The sequence below is a fragment of the Cydia fagiglandana genome, chromosome 15, assembly GCF_963556715.1.
Source record: "Cydia fagiglandana chromosome 15, ilCydFagi1.1, whole genome shotgun sequence".
NCBI classification, from domain to species: Eukaryota; Metazoa; Arthropoda; class Insecta; order Lepidoptera; family Tortricidae; genus Cydia; species Cydia fagiglandana.
The window spans coordinates 4,012,984-4,030,688 of record NC_085946.1 but is presented as its reverse complement, the minus strand read 5'-3'; the positions used below and the strand labels follow the sequence as shown (position 1 = coordinate 4,030,688).

General features: G+C 39.0%; 1 protein-coding gene and 1 long non-coding RNA gene across 2 annotated transcripts in view; both read left to right on the top strand.

The window, feature by feature from the left end:
* The window catches only part of LOC134671277 (uncharacterized), a 280,075-nt gene that overhangs the window by 246,475 nt on the left and 15,895 nt on the right, over nucleotides 1-17,705 (top strand). The window lies entirely within an intron of this gene.
* LOC134671243 (ammonium transporter Rh type B-B) overlaps nucleotides 1-17,705 on the top strand; it is a 56,682-nt gene that overhangs the window by 29,517 nt on the left and 9,460 nt on the right. The window contains exons 3-7 of the mRNA XM_063529047.1: nucleotides 2,494-2,685; nucleotides 4,202-4,344; nucleotides 13,808-13,964; nucleotides 14,294-14,406; nucleotides 17,246-17,440. Of these exons, the coding sequence (XP_063385117.1) occupies nucleotides 2,494-2,685; nucleotides 4,202-4,344; nucleotides 13,808-13,964; nucleotides 14,294-14,406; nucleotides 17,246-17,440 (800 nt within the window). The remainder of the gene's footprint in view (nucleotides 1-2,493; nucleotides 2,686-4,201; nucleotides 4,345-13,807; nucleotides 13,965-14,293; nucleotides 14,407-17,245; nucleotides 17,441-17,705) is intronic.

The following is a 17,705-nucleotide window of genomic DNA, read 5'->3' as shown; positions in this document are numbered from 1 at the left end:
TGCTGGAGAAAGGAGACCTAGGCTCTCCGAAACATGTCGCGCGAGTGACTAAAAACAAGTGAGTCTAAACCGTAAAATTATTCAATAGTTGAAGTTTGTATAAGGAATCAGTAAAAAACCGATTATATAAAAGATGCCCCCATCAGATACGTATTTCAGGTTTTTTAAATAGTACATTACTTTCAACCCTTCAAATTAGGAGATGGAAGATTATCATAAGCAACTGACAAGGAGGCTAGAGACCAACTCCATAAGCTCCATTACTTCAATTTATACAGTCAGCAGCAGAAGTTGCTAAGCGGGCGAGGTGTTCAAAATTACCTTGACGCGCTCTTATACTCTTAACAATAAAGTCGCGTCAAGATCGTTTTGAACACCACGCCTGCTTAGCAACTATTGCTGCTGACTGTATATAATATTCACATAGCTACTCAAGGTCTATACATACTCGTATTTACTCTTTGAATACGGGAACGGCGAGCAAACATTATTAATAAGTGTCATGCATTCACTCTCCATTTTGATGTGAACATTCTATTCGATACTACTCGAATAGACCAATGTGGTTATACAGTGTGAATCCTGTGATACGTGCAAATTAAGTAAGTTTTTATGCGGCATATTGTTGATAATTTTAACAAAAGTTTGCGTTTGTTTATCAAAATGAGATTTCAGCTAAATGAGAATATTTAGAAAGTAATATGTTTTGTTTTAGTTAAATGATTGTAGTTTTAATTTTAATAACTTAACACGTGTAAGAAAAAAATTCCTAAAAAAAATTATGAACTTATTTTGGCAATCCTTTACGTCATTTTCGTGTGGAAATATAAAAAACTTTATTGTGAATATAATATAAAAATACTTGATCAGTATTTAAACGTTTATACTAAAATGATAAATGAAACAATTGCTTCAAAATACCTTATTTAGCTATTTCAACTTAATTGGACTAGACTCGTAAATAAAGTTATCAGTAGCATTTTCGAAGTATGATTAATGCTTTGGCAACTCATCACGCGTCTATATACATAAATGTTGCGTCCGGACCTCTCGTATATTTGAACTATTGACCTCATTTATTAGAGAAAACTGTTATGACGGCTCCCATTCGCTTGTATTGGTATTGAAAATATGTTGTGACATACATAAGTGAGAAATTGACAGCTATTTATTCTATTTATGTGTGCTATTTATTTTAGCTGAAAAGGATCTCCTATGAAATAGAAGCCTTTTTTCCGTATTTCCATAATCTTATTTCTATTTGTGTAGGTATTTATATCAAAAGCATTTTCTGAATTGCGTACTATCATAATAAGAAGTAAATATAAAATAAATATTCACGCAACAGACGAGACTCACGAAAACTTAGAAATAATCTGCTGTTTCGTACACTTCCATGATAAATAAATACCTCTAAGAGTGACATTCCATTTCCAACTGCAGCTGCAATACTGTTCATTTTACTATGGAAACGCGTCGCTGTCATTGTCAATTTCCATAATAAAATGAACAGTATTGCAGCTGCAGTTGGAAATGGAATGTCACTTTAGTCAAAACATAATTTTATCAGGTAAAGTTACACCAAGAAAGGTCTGCACCAGTTTTGATAGTCCACGCACACGCAGTGCAAGTGCAAGTGTTATTTATACGTCATAATTTCATAGACGTTTGACCTTTAAAATAACACTTGCACTGAGCGGGCTATCAAAATCGCTATACATGGTGTGTCTGACCATGGGGCTTTAAATCCAGGGCTTGATTTTACTCGCAAAACTGAGCTATTTCTACTATGGGACCCTAAAATCGGGGATTTTTTGGCTTTTCCATAGAAAATGTCGACATCTGATCAGCCAAAATGCATGAAAAAGTAAAATTTTTTTTCGGGATTTCGGGGTTGGTGCCATAATAAAAGTAGCTCAGTTTACCGAGTAGAATCGAGCCCTGGATTTATAGCCCCATGGTCAGACACACCCTGTAGACTTTTCTTGGTCTAACTCTGCCTATATCGCGAATTTATTATGTTACCTTTATTTCCGACGTTTCAATTTCGACGCAGGTTATTTTGACTTACATTCACCCCCCAGAGTACAACACTATTGGCAAAGTAAATAATGAGTCTGCAAAACATACGTCGCATTACATATGTTAAATGTAAATTATTTGATAAATTTCTACTATTCCCACACTGTAACGAGTACTACATAACCATCAGTGGCTTTATAAGCTGTATAAATAAAACTGAATTGACAAACAAAACTATAAATAATTACCTATCGAACCTGTTCACCAAATTTCACGAAAACCGGTTGAAAAATGCGACCTGTAGAAGAGGACTTCCAGGCTCGCGAAGCGTTTTTTGAAGAAAAGTGCCACTTTATTCCCTGCTAGCAGGGAAAAATGCTCTTTTTCGAATTGGTAATGTGAAAAGGGCTAAGTGTTTTACTTACACCCGTTTATGACTTTATATAATTTGAATTATTTTGGCCCAACTAGGTTTCGAAGACACCCACGTGATGATCTACATCGGCTTCGGGTTCCTGATGACGTTCCTGAAGAAGTACTGCTACAGCGCGCTCGGCTTCAACTGGCTACTCGCGGCTTTGGTGGCGCAGTGGTCCCTTCTTACTCAGGGCTGGTTCAATATGAAGGACATGGTTATACCGCTTAACAAGGAGACTATAATCGGTACGTAAGAGCAAAGAAGTACTGCTACAGCGCGCTCGGCTTCAACTGGCTACTCGCCGCTTTGGTGGCGCAGTGGTCCCTTCTTACTCAGGGCTGGTTCAATATGAAGGACATGGTTATACCGCTTAACAAAGAAACCATAATAGGTAAGTAATCCTATCGCAGCCTCAAAGCGCCATTTGTATAATCCCACTAAGCCGGGGTTAAGCAGTTGAACCGTTAACCCTGTGTCAAATTGTACTGATAACCATGGTAACTCCAGGTTTAACTGGCAACCTTAGGATCACTTGCACTTTGGTTAGTGGGATGGTGAAAGTAGTCCTAAGAAAAATTCTCATGTTTCTTTTGCCGAATTTCAATTTGAAGTGTTTTTAATTTTTTATCTGAATATTAGAATAAAGCATCCTGTAATTGCCATTAAGTTAGGTTTATTTCGTCACTTAATAATTATCACGCATATATTATGTCGCATAACAGAGACAATTAAAAAATCCATAGGTACCTTAAAAGTAGACACTGTTTTAAACCTTTCGGTTTTAACTGGCTCCTCACAGCGTTGGTGACACAATGGTCTCTACTTACCCAGACAACGTAATACTTATATGGTTATATCGCTAAACAAGGAGACTATAATCGGTACGTACGAGTATGTACAGGACGTAGGCACAATGTATTGTGTCATTGTTATTTAAAAAAGTAACGTTTTTTTTTATGCAACCCACCAACCAACGAAGGCGCACTTGACGTTCGCACGATTTCGTGAAACATCTCACTTAAGGATGACTCACGTTATAATGGTCCGGGTCCGGGTCGGGGCTTCCGACACTGGTTTTCTATGACGGGTTATCGGTGATCACGTAATGCTTTCTATAGAAAACTGAACTGTCGGACGCGTCGGCCCGGATCCGGGCCGTTCTAGCGTGCCACTGTCACGATGTTTTAATTTAAGTATACGCGATTTAATGTGTGATCATCGTGAAATCAGGGGAATAGTACAATACAAGAATCGCGACCCCTAAGGGCCCCCTCACATCTGGCGTCTTTCGAGCGTCGGCGTCTGTCGGCGTCGGTCCAGCGCTATGGAAAATGACGTCGCTGCGCAGTTGCGTCGACGCTGCGTCGACGTTGCGTCAACGTCGGCCATAGAATTTTAGGTGCCGACGCTCGAAAGACGCCAGATGTGGGGAGGCCCTAATATGTCTTCTGATAACTGTGAAGATTAAATACTAGAACTTAACTTATGTTTTCTCTAATTAGAAGAATATATTATGTAGGAAAACCAATTTCAGCACTGAAATCCTATTTCAGATGCATAAATTCCACAAGAGTAAGTGCACAGTTTTGCAATGCTTACTCTGAGAAGGAACGGGTACTTTCCATTTGCTCCATAGAAATACGAATAAAATCCTATTTATTTAAAATTCATAGTTGGGTAAAAATACTTAGTTACAACGTTAAGACAATCTCCTGTGTCACGTAATTGTAATTTTTTTGTCATTATGTGTGTTGTCTTCAGAGGCTGACATAATGGCGGCGACCATTCTCATAACATTCGGAGCACTCCTAGGCGTCGCCAGCGGTGGCCAGCTCCTCTTCATCGCGATCGTGGAGACCGCCATCGCCAGCGCCAACATTTACCTCGTTACCAGCGTTTTTCAGGTACCTACTTACTTACTTAGTACTGCTGTGACGCAACGACCCGAAGTGGATCTTGGCTTCCGACACCAAAGACCGCTATGCTTCTCTGTCCAGTCAACGGCGCCGAGTTCGCTAAGGTCTTTTTGCACTTCATCTCTCCAGCGGTGCCTAGGGCGTCCGGACGGTCTTCGGCCAATTTGTACTCCAGAGTACGCCCTCCAGACTGCCCGATCTTCCCCCATCTGGACATCGCCATCGGAGTCTGGCGGTTTTTCAGGTAGTTATATTAAAATGAGAAGCAGCAACGGGAGCTCACGTTTGCGGACCGACGCCAACTGCGGGCTGCAGCACTCCGCGACAGGGCTGAAACCGTGAAAATTGGAGTTCGCAAATTGCGGGCATTTTTCTCTGTCACTCTAATTATGCTTTCATTGGAGTAAAAGAGGAAGATCCACGCAATGGCCAATTTGCGAATTTCGGGTTTCGCGGTAGCTCTTCAGATTGCTCGGCGCAGGAGACGGCGGCTGCAGAGGAGGCGAGAAACTAACCCCGATTTCGGCATTATTTGCCAAATGATACGTTGCACATAACACTTACTGTGTCATACGCTAAAGGTTTATTCACACTGACCACCAACTACCACTCAAAACAGTTTTCTAGCTAGGAGGCACTGACCAACCACAATAACCTACGGTTAAAATTTCGATGAGGGCTAATTTCGATAGCATTACATACTTTCCCCTAGATAACAACTTTTTGTTTTAAAAAAGTTTGTTCTAACTTACCTATATCCAACTTTAATTTTTACAAGCTTTTATTTAGCTTCACCTGTCCCGTTGTCTGTCTGTCTGTAATCAAATCTTGCAAGTTAAATTTGATCCACTTCCCGGTTTCCGATTGAGCTGAAATTTTGCATGCATGTATAAATCGGATGACAATGCAATATTATGGTATCATCTAGCTGATTTGATGATGGAGACAGGAGGTGGCCATAGGAACTCTGTGATGAAACAACGCAACCCAATTGTGTTAGGGGTTTTTAGAATTGTCTCTGTCGTAAGACAAGTACAGTCAGCGAGAAAAGCATGTACCAAAAATGATTTTTTTGCCAAAAACTTAACTTAATATAATAAAGCCTTTTTTATTTCCCAAATACATAATTTACATCGATATTAGTTTATTTTATTCCGTTTCTTAATTTATAGGGACCCCTCTTGTAGGGTATAGGCCTCCTCCAGATTCTTCCACCTCGTTCTGTCCTGGGCTGCTGTTAGCCAGCTTTTGCCGATTACTTTAACAAGATCATCCGCCCATCTTTGTCGTGTTTCCTTTTTCCAACCGGACCGGCCCATTTGGTAGCGGAGAGGGTCCAGCGTTGGTCTGTGCTCCTTGCTAAGTGTCCGGCCCATCGCCATTTCAGTTTTAAGGAATGATGTAATGCATCTGTCAATTTTGTCTTTTTTCTAATTGTTATACTTTTTACTTTGTTTATTTTTCTTAGGTTTAGGATGCTTCGTTCCATGGCTCGTTGACAACTCCTTATTTTGTTTTTAATGTTTTTTGTATAAGCCCAAGTCTGGGACCCATACGTCAAGTAGGGTAGAATACAGGTATCCATCACAGTTCTTTTCATACTTAGCTTGTAGTCACCTTTCAATATGTCTTTATGCGCCCAATATTTATTCCAACTACAGGTGATTCGCCTATTGCGCCTATTGCGCCTGAGGCGAACTTAATATAACAGAACCCATTCGCTTCATTTTATGAAAGCCGAGCTAAAAACCGCCAGTAGGTACCTAAATGTTAGCTCGCTAATGGCCGCCGGCGGCAAATACTACAGAATACGCGTTATTAACTAAATACTACGGGGATTTGTGACTAATAGCGACCCATCAACACTGTGCTGCATTTTTGAGGAAAACTGTGACCTTTTATATCAGCCACTTAACTCAGGCAGTTTTGAGTAGTTATTAGGGAGGACTTACGTTAGACCAGGCCGAGTCCGGGCCGGAGCTTACGGCGCTTCGTTTTCTATGGAAAGCGTCACATGATCACCGGTCATCTGTCATAGAAAAGTAAGCGCCAGAAGCTCCGGCCCAGATCCGGCCCGGTCTAACGTGAGTCATCCTTTATGGTTCGTAGTGATACGTTCTTTATTCATTTACATGGAAACTAAGTAGATTAAAGATTATATTTGCAAATGCAGTCTTCAAGGTACCTTACTAGGTGTAACTTGGCTTGATAGAAAAAAAAAACACGAAATGTATTGTTTTCATTTTCTATTTTATTTTGCATACCACAGCAATATAATCTCAGTATAAAATAGCTAGCTAGCCGAGAGATTCGACAAGCCAATTTTTAAAAAGAAGTAAGGTAAACGTACTGGTGTTCGATGCGGTCCCGGTACATGTCATCTTGAAACTTAAGTCATTGTCAATAGAGGTGACAGCAAGGTGTCATATATTGGGCTTTAGCATGTCGAGCACTAGTACGTTTACCTTACCTGTACTTTCAGAGTTATTGAGGTAAAACGTTAGAACCCGCGCGATCGCAAAATCTTTTAGCGCAGCGCGCCATATCTTATGTCTCTTTCTAATTTCCTGGCTTAACTAAACGTCTTGTCAAACGACCATAGACTCGGTAAACATGGGCAGAGCCCCGTCATTAAGCGATTCTATCTGAAGACGAGTAATGTGGCTATTAACGCGGAACAATGCACGGATTTAGCCAACGAGTTACACAGTGGACAATCATGTTGAAGATTTATAAAAGCTGAATGCTGACTTGATTATACCCGGAATCTTAACTAAATGATGAAAGCCAACTGTAGCTATCATAATACATTTTTTTTATTAATCTCAATTATTTATTCACAATAACTACACAATTTGTCAATATTAAAATAAATTAAATTAATAACATTCGAATATGTAAATATTGATATCGAAATGATGTCATTTTATTGTTATTTGCGAGGGCATTTTGCTCATATTTACTCGTTCGTACATGCATTAGAGCGAGTGAGACGCACATGCGAATGAGAAACAAAACATCAAAATGTAATTGGCTTTATAGTCAAAAATTATGGACACTAGAAAAAAGTAATATTTTGAAACATGATAACGAAAAAGTACAACAAAGGTAGAAGACGAGAAAGATCAAAAAAAAAAAAATAAGTGCCACTTGCACCATCCCACTGACCCGGGGTTAACCCGTTAAACCTAACGGTTACTGGCGACTGGGCGGTTACGGGTACTGGGTTAAAACCAAGTGTCAAATTGTATTAGTAACCATGGTAACTCCAGGTTTAACCGGTTAGCCCCAGGGTTAGTGGGATGTTGCAAGTGGATTTGAGACAAATGAATAACGCCACGTGTCACTTCAAGGGTTAATAAAGTTAGATTGCAAAAGCAATACACATTATTATAATTAATACGTATTAATAGGTACCTGATGATTTTACACACAGCACGTCCAATCCTTATTTCAGGATTAAATCGATTTGCACACAATATTTCACATTTAAATCAACGTTGATTAAATTAAAGAGATTACTTCCAAATTCAAACTCGATCGCGAAGCAGTGTTCCAAAGAGCCGCTATTAACTAAATGCTTTAGGGATTTTCACGGGCAATGGCAACTAATCAGCTTCCCGTGATCGTCTATCTTGAGTATTGCCACAGATTTAATAATATTGGAGGAGATAAGACACTTAAAAAAAACATGGGTTTGATTAACAATAACAAGCGCGGCAACTCACGCTAGACCGGGCCGGGGCCGGGGCCGAGCCACAGTTTCCGGCGCTTCGTTTTCTATGGGAAGCACCAGGTGATCACCGATCAATCATCATAGAAAATGTCATGTCGGACGCCTCGGCCCGGGCCCGGCCCAGTCTAGCGTGAGGTGGGAATCATCCTTTACTCCGTCTTAAAATCCGTCTAAGCTAGGTTTACCCCGACTTGAATACAACAAAGTGAAGTGTTTTATAAACGTCATATTTTCACAGAAATTGGACTTCAATGATGACATTGCCACACTTTGTCATTCCAAATGCCATGCAGGGTTAGTCTGGTCTGACTCTATACGTTTTTGCGTTACAAGTAGGTACCTACCTACTTAAGTATTGATTTTAGGTAAAGTATCAGCTAAACTTAGATGATTTTTACTTTTTAGGGTTCCGTTCCCAGACCCTATTAATAAGACTCCACTGTCCGTCCGTCTGTCTGTCTGTCACCAGGCTGTATCCCATAAACCGTGATAACAAGACAGTTGAAATTTTCACAGATGATGCATTTCTGTTGCCGCTATAACAAGTATAACAACAAATGCAAAAAAGTACGAAACCTTCTGATCTTATTCAAATTTAGACCGTGATCTGCTAATCAAAGCCATTGTTCTTTTAAGCTATGCGGTGGGCTAACGAAAAGAAAGCTTTCGTTATAAATAAGAGAAAACAAACTCTTCTAAATATATAATAGTATTTTATACAATCGTGATATAATAGAGAGCTTTTCAGTCGAGTACCGTGTTTAGGCAACGAAGCTTGCTGAGTTGCCTAAGTTAGGTACGAGATTGAAAAGCTTGATTATATCACTATTGTATACAATACTTTATCTACGAGCCAAAAAAAATAATACTTTAAACTAGTAGAATCATACAAACAAATCAAACCAAAAGTATTCACAGCTAAGATACGCAAGCAGCCGCGATACCTTAATACTGGTACGCGCCCCCGGCGCTGCGCCCGGCGCGTTGGTCAACGACACCTTCTCGTAACTCATGAGGCCCTGGTACTTGCTCCGCGCTAAATTCAATTTTTAGACAGTTGTTTTCTCGATTTTGGCCACCGTAGCCTATGGAGACTAACAAGCAACACTAAGTGGTTTTCGTAGTCTATGGATGTTGCTATTTTAAGGGTGTCACATGCTCGTTTCTGACTTATGAACCAATTGTTTCTACTATACAACCTAAAATAAATAATTAATTTGAGCTATGCTTTTGTTTCGTCCTGTTGATCGCGGAGAGCTGTGATTGGTCAATTTTATTATAGTTGACTAAACTGTATCGTAATGAATATTATAGTTGAGTTGGGAGCCCACACATTAAAAATACCCAATTGAAGTTTGGTATATGAAATCTTAATTCAAGAATTATAGTCGACGAGTAGATAAATATATGTATGTACATTTTAAATTCAAATCAATTTTTGTCTACTCGCTCCTGTCGCTAGAGAGAATAATTCCATGAATTTTTTGAAATATTTTGCTCGATTGCGAAAAACAATACCCTCCTCTTCATCGGTCGGTTAACAAAGGGACGTTAAGTTGGTTCCACTTGTCAAACGGCATTCAATCGACTCTGTTTGTCACACGTTGTACGCCAAACAAACAAGCAATTTGGACAAAATTGAACACTAGACGCGGTATTCGGATTGCTGAGCGAATGTAGGCAAATCGATGGTTGACCAGTGTTGAAGTTATTACTATCATCATCTCAGCCATAAGACGTCCACTGCTGAACATAGGCCTCCCCCTTTTTTGGGGGGTGAATGCCATAATCGCCACGCTAGGCAGGCGGGTTGGCGATCGCAGTCGAGTACACCGAATTTGAGGGACGCTGCTGCCCGTCCACCGGTGGTCTTGGACGTAGTTTAAGGACATACCCGGGTCCGGGTTATTACTATGTTAAACAATTGGTATGTGAAACAATTGGGCCGATCCGAACTTACGTTACGTCTAGATACGATATGGATTAGATATGTCAGTGTCAAAAGTGACTTTTTTGTTTGAAGAAACGTCACATTTGTCGGAAAAAAAGTACAAGAGTCGGACTCGCGCACGAAGACCGAACCCTTTCGTACGGCAAAAAACCACGTATGTTTTATGGGAGGCCCACCTTAATATTTGTTTTCACCACAGCAGCTCGGAAAGGCTTAATTTGCACTTCGAAAACGAATAGCAAAGTTGCATTTTATCCACATGCGGGGCAAAGTAATCAAATGCAAATTTTGAGTTGTTTTCTTATGTTTGCCGGTAGAATTGACTTTTAAATGATGATTTTGGATGATAAGTATTTAATAACATCCATTTGGATTTCATTTGGTTTGATTTTGTTTGATATTTTACATTTAATATTTGCTTCGGGTTGGTGAGGTGAAAAATTTTGTGTTTCACTCGGGGGCAAATTTTGTTTAACTCTCGTGCTTTGAAACCCTCGCAACGCTCAAGCTTCCATTTTTCGAACCACTCGCTACGCGCGTGGTTCAATTTTGGAATCTTTCGCTTGCTCGGGTATCAATATTAGCACGAGCGGTTAAACAACAACTTTGCCCCCTTGTAAAACAAATAACTATTTATACTGTTGTTAGTAGTAGTAGTAGTATTTGTTGTTATAGTGGCAACAGAAATACGTCATCTGTGAATTTCAACTGTCTGACTATCACGGTTCATAAGATACAGCCTGGTGACAGACAGACGGACAGAGGAGTGTTAGTAATAGGGTCCCGTTTTTACCTTTCGGGTACGGAACCGTAAAAACTGTAAATAAAAAAAAGAAACAATTTGAACATTATTAAGCAACTTGGAGCTTACTCTATATGTTTAACTCATACGTTGGTAGGGGAGACCGAGGTAAGTTGTGACAGAGGAGAGTTGTGACATCGTCGATTTTTTTGAATCTATTAACTAGAAACTAGGTCGCAACAGTGTGCGTTTGTTAGCTCGTAACTTGAACTAACAAACGCGCGCTATTGCGACCTAGTTTCTAGTTAATAGATTCTAAAAAGTCGACGATGTCACAAGTCTCCTCTGTCACAACTCGCCTCGGTCTCCCTACTTAACTATTTTACAAACGACAAAATTATAAACACGCGAAACGATTCCCGCACCCAAAACCCCTGGCAATCTTTATTACATACATTACTATGAAACTGCATTATTATTACTTCTGAAATTATGCAATTTGTTCCTATTCATTTTGTTTTTATACTAAATAAACATTTCTGCATTTCAAAATTAGGTATGCAATTCGAATTATGCAAAATGAAAATTCGAAAATAGTTGTTATTAAAAACATTACACACCCCAATACAAATATATTTCCTTCAGTTAGCTTTTAGCCAATTCCCATGTAACCAATCAGAATACGAGACCAGTTCGCGATACGAGTACAGTGCTATTGAGCCGCCATCGTCATTTTGATTCGTATTTCGACAAACAAACACGACTTTTGGGTCGACTGGATATTGAAATTGGGTACGCTATGAATAAAAATTAAACCCACAATTTACAGAACAAATTTTTCCCTAACTAATTGGCAAGAATATACGACTATCTACGTTGGATTCTGCCAACTAAAACACAACAACAACAACATGTTTTAGTCTTTAGTGTTTGTTTGTCATAAATAACTGTATTTCTATTCTATTCTAAAAATAAATTGAAATGGAACAAAAAGAATGACTGCGTTTAGCCTAACCTAGAATTTATTTTATATATTTATTTTTTGACCAATTTTGTTTTTCGTTGGATTTGCAGAACATACTGAATTGAAGAGCTCTTCGTTCTCTTTTTCTTCAACCTAGCGTTTTCCCGGCCTAGTGCCAGGGTCCGCTTTCCTACTCAATCTTCTCCACTTTGCCCGGTCTTCGGCATCCTCAGGTGTGAGATTGTTCTCTTCCATGTCCGCTATCACGACGTTAAGCCAGCGCTTCTTAGGCCTACCGCGGCTCCTTATTCTGGGTGGAATAAAAAAATACGAAAACAAAAAGTAATGTTCCATTGCGTTACGCAAATGACAGAAGATTTCAGTATTTACGATTTTTATTATTGTATATATATGTTTTTTTGTAAGGTATGTATGTACCTATGGGCTTTAGTAGCCTGAAAATAAATGCTTTGATTTGATTTGATTTGATAAATTCAACCCTCTAACGGTTCAGATTATAAGAAATCCTCAATTCAAGCTTCTTCCTTTTAATATCTTATTGCGCCCTATTAAGGTGAAGGACCGGACTAATCTCAATAAGGCTTAGGGCCACTTATTTGAATTACTTAGTTGTCAAGCCGACCACAGGCGAGGAAGATGATGATTGCGGCCTTATGGTTAATCATCACTATATCATCAGTCTTAATAAATAGATACATAAATTGATGACAACTTTCATAAGACGCTCCCTATTTTTTACTTCACGATATAATTTTGAAGTGAAAACTTCTTTAGCGGCGTTGTGCACTTTTTGTAATGGGGAAAAAATGTTAAACTCGCGACAGATTCGACAAATTGAAAATTCGTAAGACGGACACGTGACCTGATCGAAAAACTGTTACAATGTCATTGAGTTTTCACTTCTGCCGGCACTCCCGGAGTGCGACCCGTTATTTATTTTTATTTATTATTTGACAGGATATATCATCATTCATTTGCATTAATTCCAAGCATCATCTCATGGCGCGTCATCATGTCTAACATAATTACATGATCATAATTTACACAGAAGAGGAGCTGTGCCATTATGCAGCGACGCGTTGTCGTTGCCGCGAATATTAACCGGTAAACACCGGCTCGTTATTCGTGTCATTGAATAATGATGTACCTAGCCGAATCCTTAATTACATACATATACACAAATATACATACCTATAATTACGCCTATTTTTCGGAGGGGTAGGCAGAGACCACGGATTTCCACGTGCTAATGTCCTGGCATACCTCTTTCGCTTCCTTTACTTTCATAACATTCCTCATACACGCTCGCCGGTTTAGGGTGCTCTTGACGTGGCCTTTCTTCAGGATTTCCCCGATCTGATCAGAGAAAGTCCGCCAACGTCTACCCCTTCCAACTCCCGCTCTCCCTCATACTCCCTTTGTTAGCCTTCTTTTATTCATTATTTCCAAAATTGGAATAAAAGGTCGGAAATTTCGGAAAAAAGAACTTTTATTTTGAAAATGGAAATTTTTGATTCTTATTTTTTTTTGCAATTTCGGAAACTTTTCGACGGCACACCAGTATTCAGTAGTATAACTCCCTCATAGGGATAATAACTTAATAAGTTTCTTTGTACTTTCAATTACTGTAACCTATCCTTAATTTTTTGTACAATACAGTTTATTAGATACTTACTTACAACTTTTTCCTGTTCGTTGACGTAGTTACGCCACAATATTTTCAACTGATTACCCCATAGAACTTTTACACACACATTGATACGTATACAGATTCCTTTCAACTTAGCGATTAGAGAAATGTTCCAGGTCGTCTCCCGACCCTACCGGCGTTTACATTGTGGCAACCACTCTGTGGCTAGTTTAGCCCACCTCTGTGGGTGCATACGTCGTACATGGAATGCCCAGTCCCACTGGTTTTGACCCCAAAGTCGACGATGCCTGTTTTGGTGTGCAACGTAGTGTTTCGGGTCCGGTCAATCCTTAAAACCGTCAAAATTTCAATTAAGTACTTTATATAAATCAGTAATTTCGTTTCAGGCAGCGGACGTTGGTGGCTCGATCGCTATCCACTCCTTCGGAGCCTACTTCGGCTTGGGAGTGAGTCTCGCCCTCAAATCCAAGAAGGTTGAGGGCCAAGCGGAGAAGAATGTGCTGAACGCGCCTACTTACATATCAGACGTTACTGCTATGATAGGTGGGTGTTGTGTGGGCTGGTCGTTTAAACTATCGTAATTATGGACAACCACAACGCTTACATTCATGCGGATTGTTAGTCGTTATTGGCGGCGCGCGCAGTGCATGGAATGCGGTCGTCGTGAGCACTCGAGCCTGAAGAAGGACCCCCGGTGGGACCGAAACATGTCGCCAATAGCGACTAGGTATTAACAATACACGTGAGTGTAATGAACTGCTGTAATCTAAATATTTTGACTCTCTCTCTCTCTCTCTCTCTCTCTGTCTCTTCCTTAAAATTAAAGAGTTCCTTATAAATAATTGATATTAACAAGGTAATTTTGATTGCAGGCTCGATATTTCTGTACATCTATTGGCCGTCTTTCAACTCGGCGCTCACGGGCACCGATGAGGAGTACCAACGGGCGGTCACCAATACTTACCTCTCGCTCGCATCTTGCACTGTGAGTTGATAATTTAGTAAATAACGCACTATTTATTGGCACTGTATGTAATGTCATCTTCGTAGGAAAACAATTTTTTTTAACGAGCCTTAAAGGTGTTCCACTGCTATGCAAAGGCCTCCCCCTAGATTTCCAATCCTCCCGATTAACTTCAGCATCCGTCCAGTTGCTGAGAAATGTGTCCAGGTCATCCCGCCACCTCCTCTTAGGCCGACCCTGCTAGCGTTTACACTTACGGTGGCGTTGTTGATCGGGTCGCCACTTTCCCGAAAGAAGGTTGAGGGAGGCGATGGCTGAGATACGCGTCATACTCGTGAACGGGTGCTGTTTGTGGAGACTGGTCTGTTAAGCTAACACGAGCTATTATACTTAGTAACTTTTATTAATGAATTACAGTGAGACGCCTCATTCTGTTCTCGTATGTTTCTTTTCTTTTAATGAATGTATTAATTATACAGGATATTGACTCTTGGAGACCCTATACATCTCTAAGGATAACTTGATAAACTATATAATCTTATAGTTCTGACACCTAGAGACATTTACACCTCTAAATATTATAGATTTTTTGTGTGTGTTTTTTTATCTGTATTTTGTATGTAATTCGACATTAAGAGACCATATACATCTCTTAGTAATTGTAATACGTTAGATTGAATTGTTAGTTTTAATTTATAAAATTGTTGATGTTATTATTTTTGCTTTTATGTAAATTCAATGTTGACGTGTAAAAGTGCCCTTGTGGCCTATTTGCTGAATAAATGTTGATATTTTGATATTTGATATTTGACTGTGGCACTCACTCCGCATAGCTGGCTGTGGCATAGGAAAAATATATTAATAATGTAAAAACCTTCGATAAAACAGTTCTATCTGGCAGTCCATCAAAGAAACATTGCTGGTGTATCACATTTTTTTATAGAAAACCTTGCCAGATCTTATAATGCCGCCGTTCCGTCGGGGGTAAAAAAGTAACGTGAAAGCCTGCCTCTCATTGGCCCTTCTTTTCTGAAAATCACACAAACTAACAATTTCTATTCACACAAATGGTATAGATATTTTCCGTTCATATAAACATGAATATTAATTTAAAATACACGATAAATTCTATCTAATTCACTTAAATATACATAGACTTGACTTATTAGATTTGTACCCAAATGAAAAGGAAGTTTGATACCTATTGATTGAAATGAACATTAGTATAAGCATTAATGACTAAAATCCACTCCGGCAAAAGTGAAAGTTGTAATTAGATCGACTGACCGTCCGACTGATCACAAATTGGCACCAAAAATTAATTCCATTGAAATAGCTTTGACTAATTACGAAAGTTGAGTGAAGCTTTTACCTTGATTACGGGTGTCTTTTGGGACAGTATTAATCCGAGACAAAAGTTCCTAACGTGGAACTGGAAGCAATGTACCACCAATGCCATTGGAGCAAATTCACTTTAAATTGAATTTCGCGTCGCGCAGGGTAAATTTAAATATTGCTTAAGAATTTTCGTTATTTATATTTAAGAAGTTGTTTCGTTAATGGGGACAACATTGAATTGCAAAATCTTTAAGCTGGTGTAGGCACGTGTATCGATCTGCTTATAACTTCTTCAAAGGGTATGCCGAACTGAGTACCTTTTCATCTAATATGTATAAGGCTTATAAAAATAAAGAATAGAAGTTAATCAAGAGTTTAATATTATGTAGAAAGATTTTAGATTTTAAAAATTACGTATTTTGATAAAACACCGAATTGGCGAAAACTCAGTTTTTAAATATTTTTTTAAATGTTCGAGACGAATGGAAATCAAGGGGGGAGGCCTTTTCCTAGCAGTGAGACACTGTATAGGCTTATAATATAATATAATATTTAAATGTTCATTCTCACTCTAAGCCTTTGAAACGTGCGCGGAAAGCATTAGACAAAATTGAATTAGGAATGTTGAAAATGTTTGTTCCATTTTCCTCTAGCGAGTCAAATTTCAATCAATGGTACCTATTAGGAATGAGAAAACAAAACAAAAGCGACACTGTTCCATTACTTTCGTATCTGTATAGTTATATAAGTAGTATGTAATGTGTGTTTGTGTTTATTAGTCTCCATATTTCACTCCATGCACTACCTGTTGACTTTTGTTTGAGTTATACATTTCCTGCTACCCAAAGGTTGTCTGGAAGAGATCGCTTTTTAGCGATAAGACCGCCTGTTGTTATCGGGTTCTATTGTTCCACTAAAATTTCTTTGTAATTTTACATGTATGTAAGATGTATGATTATTGGTGCAATAAAGAATATTTACTTACTTACTTACTTTCATTGAATAATGATTCTAATTTCATTGGGGGTAATTTCTACTAGTATTAGGGCCGTAAATCATTACAACCTTATATCATGTAATGATATTGCTCAGCAGTTATAGTAACCCGTGTACGCATCTCTGACGTGTCCTTAAAAAAAACAGATGAGCATAATTATAATCAGTGTAAAATCCATCTGCATAAACCCCGACAATGTAACCCTCCCGCGCCTATAATGTTAATTGTTTTCGCTGGATCCAAAACGAACGTAGCACGTGCATGAACGCGTGTTCGCCGATAAAAAGTTATATAGTCAGATTTGATCTTTCTGGGTATGATTAATTTTCAACACAAGAAATAAAAATCAAACGCGATTTCAATCTGCTCAACGAGCCGAGATGGCAACCGTTGATCAAACGCCGTTCGAAAATAAAAATGTATCGGGACGACAGATTCAAGGAAAAATCCCGTCATCACTATTTAAATTTAGAATGGCGTTTTCTATGTGGTTGGGTATAGGTATTCATTTTTCTTTTTTTCCAGGTGGTTACTTTCATCCTATCCTCAATCTTGAACCACGAACCAGGGAAGTTTGATATGGTTCACATTCAGAACTCGACGCTGGCTGGTGGCGTTGCTGTGGGCTCGGTGTGCAATATGCACGTTCAGGCTGGCGGGGCCATACTTATCGGTATCGGGGCCGCGACCATCAGCGTGTTGGGCTATAGGTTCCTTACGGTGAGTCTCAGCTTTATTCTTATTACCGGTATGCCAGGTATGTATGATAGAATGAGTTGTGTGAGCGAAAACTAAGTATACGTTTCTATCAAAGATGTGCGAAGTAGCTGAGCGGTGAGAGGGTGCGTAGCGAAGATGTGGAACGTTATGTATATTTCTACCAAAGATGCTTATAAGATTATGCCTATAAAATTTGAGGAGTTTCCTCAATTTTTCATGGATCCCATCATTTCCATCATTGGAACTGAACTTGACGAAAATAAAA